The sequence below is a fragment of the Vigna unguiculata genome, chromosome 11 (assembly GCF_037176805.1).
Source record: "Vigna unguiculata cultivar grain cowpea cultivar isolate G323 ecotype 2 chromosome 11, ASM3717680v1, whole genome shotgun sequence".
Lineage (NCBI taxonomy): Eukaryota > Viridiplantae > Streptophyta > Magnoliopsida > Fabales > Fabaceae > Vigna > Vigna unguiculata.
In genome coordinates this window covers 25,073,412-25,077,875 of record NC_140802.1, presented here as the reverse complement: position 1 = coordinate 25,077,875, position 4,464 = coordinate 25,073,412, and the positions used below count along the sequence as shown (strand labels likewise).

The window sequence follows — 4,464 nt, the reverse complement described above, 5'->3', positions numbered from 1 at the left end:
CCAACCCAGTGCTATGATGATTATATACATACACATATAGGGTCCTTTTTTTTTGTGTGTGTTTGTCTACTACGCTGTCAAGAACGAGGTTTAAATTAAGACTCATGCAGTTAGGCGAATTGTTGTGAATTATTATGATGATAGGGTCCATAATAAAGTTGAGAAGACAAAAAATGAAACAAAAAAGGGAAACTAATTTAGTGGATAAATAAAAGACAAGAGAAAGGCATTAGACAACAACAGCTTTCTTTCTTTCATCAAACAGGAATTGCTTTTTACAGTGGCTAGGTTCAGTTCACTATGCAAGTTAAAAACAAGGACTAAAATCAAAGTCTTTTTAAACATAGAATTAACCTAAAAAAGAGTAATTAAAATTCCTCCCTCCTCCTCCTAACATGTCCACAAAAAACAGTTCACGTGAACCGCCATGAAAAGCTACCAACCACATAATAATGTCCACCTTTAGATTCTTGATCAATTCTGATTGATCCACTGCTTGTGGCCGGAAACCCATTTTGGACATTTGGGGCTAAAATATTTTTCCACCACCCTTGAGTTCAAGAGCTCCACCACAGGCGCAAACTTGACACACCTTGGAGTCTTGTACTGATTTATTGAAGCCCCTAGGCTTATGGCATAGTCCATGAGCTTGTCAAAAGTCCCCTGTTCCACAATCTTTATCTCAAGGGGCCCAATTGATTTGTCCGAGACTCGCCCTTGCCGATACACACTGTTCAGTGATTCCTCTATGGTTAAGCAACAGTCCTCAAACACACACGGTGGAATTGGGGTTGAACCTTTCAGTGCCAGCTCCCAGTACAACACATAGTGCCCAGGGATGGTTGTGGTGTCTGCATAGCTTGTGTAATCGGACACCGATGCATCAAAGGGCACCAAGTGTGTCACAGCATTCTTCATTGCGTTCTGAAGCTCCACCTCATCCGTCTTGTCTGAGTCTATGCTCAACACCACGTTCTTTCTGCACACAAAGTTGAATTGGGGTGCCTTGTTCTTGAATCCAGCCACCCTCAGCACATCACCAACTCTGTAACGATACAATCCTGGAAACAAACAAAAAAAAATGTCAAATCCCAAAGGGTGAATTACAACTGCAATTAAATCTTTAGACAATGTTGACGAGGTTGATGTTGAGATAAAGGGTGTGTGTTGACTCTTACCAGCATAAGTTGTGACAACGAGTTCATATTCTTGGCCAAGTTTGACATCAACAAGGTCAACCAGCTCCTGCTGTTGTTTCTCATTGAGGGATCTGGGGGTGTGGAGAGGGTCATTGACCCCATTGCTTCGGTTAACAGGCAAGAACTCGAAGTAGCACATGGTGGGAATAAGGGTGTAAGAGACCTCACTGGGTTTGCAAAGAGGGTTTAGGTTAACACCAAAATAGCACTCACTGGAAGCATACATGGTGCACACAAGTGGGAGTCCATTGCTGTAGTAGTCCAATGTGGGGATGTACTGTGACATTGTCCCGGTGACAATAACATCGACATACTTAGTATTTGGCCACAGCCTAGTGATGATGCCCTGCCATGAGCTCTTGCTACACTCAGTGTGGATAAGATCCGCGAGCTTAGGGTCAGGTTTGAGGATGTTCATGACAGCCTCACGGACGGAGGTGTCAGTGATCTGAGAGTTGATGGTTCCAGTTCTGATGTCGTTGCAAAGGAGGGACCAGTGTTTCTCAAGGAACCTAATGGCCCTTATGAAGCCAGAGGCAAAAACTGCCCCCACACGGAAAACTTCTTTGTTTTGGCAAAGGCCACAAAGGAGTTGGGAGTACATGCTTTGGTAGGAGTCAGGGCAGAGGACAGTCTCATTGGGGCTGGTGTAGTTGGTGTAGGGGTCATAGGGTCTGTCTTTGAAATAGGAACTTTTATAGTAGCTGGTCAGAACTGGACGAGCCACAATCCCTCCAGGTGTTTTCGCCTCCGATTTTATGAACATTAGGTACATTCCTTTTCCCTTTTCCAAACCAGGAACAAACAGGCTCATCACTGGCATCAGAAGCCCATACAGTGAACTCCTCCTCCCTAGATCCTCCTCAATTGTTGGCATCAGCTTCCTCTCACCTCCTGATGTCCCAGAACTGCAAAAGCAAAAATGAACACACAATAACAAAACCAAACAAACAACCCCACCAATATTTTGACACGCCCATGTGCACAAACAAACAAAAAAGGACATCAAAAACAAAACCCATCATAAACAAATGTTCTTTATCTTCTCTTGTTTCCACTTAAGTTAGAACTCGGCCACTTTATAAGGTCCGGTCTTAAGTTCAAACTTCATTATGTTATTTATTATATACAAAAGAAAAAGTTAAAACTGGACCAGTCCACTAGGATCGGCTTAGGTGGTGGTTGTAGTGTATACGAAGAGAGAGTTGGAAGTAGGCCGAAAAGAGAAGCAAGTTTGTATATGAGAATATATATATATATATATATATATATATATATATATATATATATATATATATATATATATATATATATATATATATATATGTGTGTGTGTGTGTGTATGTGTGCCCGCGCGCGTGCAGCATACCTAGTGAGGAATTCTGAGATGGGTTTGGAGCAAAGGATTGGAGAAGTGTCACCATTGGCGATGCGGTTGATGTCAGGTTGGATATCCTCGTAGGTTATGACAGGCAAGAGTTTCTTGAACGTTTCACGGTCTGTCTGGCCGTGGAGACCGTGTCTCTTCAGGTACTCAACGTTTGCATTGTTGGAGAGGATTTCGGAGAGGACCCTCTTCTGAACTTGGTCGGCGTTGGCGGTGACATCCTCAATGAAGTCGAGAATTTTCTCGTTTTGCTCAACAAGGTTGTAGTCCCTTGGTGCCTCAGGCATGGTGATGGTGTGGTGGTGTTTGCAGCTAGCTGGCAACACAACAACCTTGTTGCGGTGTGAGTATGTGTTTTGGGAAGGGAAGGAAAGGAAGACACAAGAGTTTGGTGTGTGTGTGTGTGTGTATGAGAGAGAGAGAGAGAGAGAGAGAGAGAGAGAGAGAGAGAGAAACAGAAAGAAAGAAAGAGAAGAAGAAGACAATGACTCTAATAGTAATAGAAGCTGGTTAGGAAGAAGCTAGGAGATGGTGTTGGGCGTGAGTTGAAAAGAAGAGAGAAAGTGGTTTATATAGAGGCACATGTCAAGCTGGGTTTGCTAGATGCGAAGGACTGGGAGTAAATAGATGTAAAAATGAAGGGTAGAATAGGGAATATGTAGCCGTTTTGTGTCACTTTTTGTTTTCCTTTTTTTTCTATATATCTAAACATTTATAACATGGCAAAGCACACTATACAACATACAACTTCCATGCATTTATGGTCTTGTAATTAGTAGGGCATTTGGGCACGATGGGAAGGACTTTGATTTGGCTTGTTAGGAAAATAATTAATTGGTTTTGGTTTTAGGGAAATTATTAATGATAAAGGGGAAAGAAAAGAAAAAGAAACGTGAAGTGAGAAGAAGGCATAAAAACACAATTTCAATTGGAAATGACTTGGCATATTATTTGAACATGAGTGAATGAATACCATCACCGCTTTTTAAAGATAGATAGATAGATTGAATGGAATCCATGTGCAACATAAAAGGAATGCTTATGGAGTCACTTTGAAATGCTTTGCGGTTGTTGTCAAAGTGCTTAATTAGTAGAAGATTGATAGTCCATATCTTAAAGAGGGGCATAAGATCAAATAATGTGGAATAAAGACAAGCCTATATCCCATTATCCCTTTGTCTCGTATTGGATTGGCCAACCAAAATTCATTATTATTTGTTTCACCAAAATCGCACGAACCCATGTGTCAAAATAACAAACTCTTTTCAATTCTCTCACCAAATTGAAAACAATTATTACGCATACATATTTTGGTTTCCAAAATTTTAATTTAACCACCCATTTTGCACGCGTTTGGGATCACAAATTCGCACTTGTCGTACAAGAAAAACGGCCAAACGCTTTGGAAAAACCTCATTAAAAATGTTTTTAGATAGTTAATTAAATAATTAACCGGCAACATCCGGTAAACACGGTGTTTAAGTAAACCCATGGCCTGCGCGCTTGGAGTGCGGAGGGGGATGTCCTACGGAATACCGGCAGCCACTTACTTAATTAAGTGGTTAGTTACTTGTAATACCGGTAACAAAAAATAACGGCGTTCCTCGAATTTCCCGCGATATTCTGTAGTCAAAGTAGAGCGAGTACTTGGATTGGGAGAGTGAAGACGGGAAGAGATATTGTGTGAGTGGTGTACGGTAAAGTCGTGGGGTTTCTTGTTTAAGAGTACAAAAGATCGCGCCAGCTGGATGCAACACTTGGTAGGTCGACACGTGTAACATTTTCTTCAACCATTCTAATGTTTCTTTGAAAATTAAATTATACTTTTAGTCCCCATTTTGTAGCAAAATTTGAATTTGGTCCCTCAATTATTTTTTA

The 4,464-nt window shown here is 41.1% G+C and overlaps 1 protein-coding gene across 1 annotated transcript; it reads right to left on the bottom strand.

The window, feature by feature from the left end:
- Positions 1-229: 229 nt before the first annotated feature.
- On the bottom strand, positions 230-3,144 carry LOC114169608 (indole-3-acetic acid-amido synthetase GH3.6-like). The gene is made up of 3 exons (XM_028054846.2): positions 2,569-3,144; positions 1,179-2,107; positions 230-1,061 (listed from the first exon to the last, which is right to left on the bottom strand). The coding sequence occupies exons 1-3, from the start codon at positions 2,871-2,873 to the stop codon at positions 475-477; spliced, it is 1,821 nt and encodes a 606-aa protein (XP_027910647.2). The 5' UTR covers positions 2,874-3,144; the 3' UTR covers positions 230-474.
- Positions 3,145-4,464: the final 1,320 nt, after the last annotated feature.

Coding starts and splice junctions, on each gene's coding strand:
- LOC114169608 (XM_028054846.2), bottom strand. CDS start 2,873: ATGCCTGAGGCACCAAGGGACTACAACCTTGTTGAGCAAAACGAGAAA. Junction 2,108..2,568: donor ATCTCAGAATTCCTCACTAG/GTATGCTGCACG, acceptor TTGCTTTTGCAG/TTCTGGGACATCAGGAGGTG. Junction 1,062..1,178: donor CGTTGTCACAACTTATGCTG/GTAAGAGTCAAC, acceptor GTTTGTTTCCAG/GATTGTATCGTTACAGAGTT.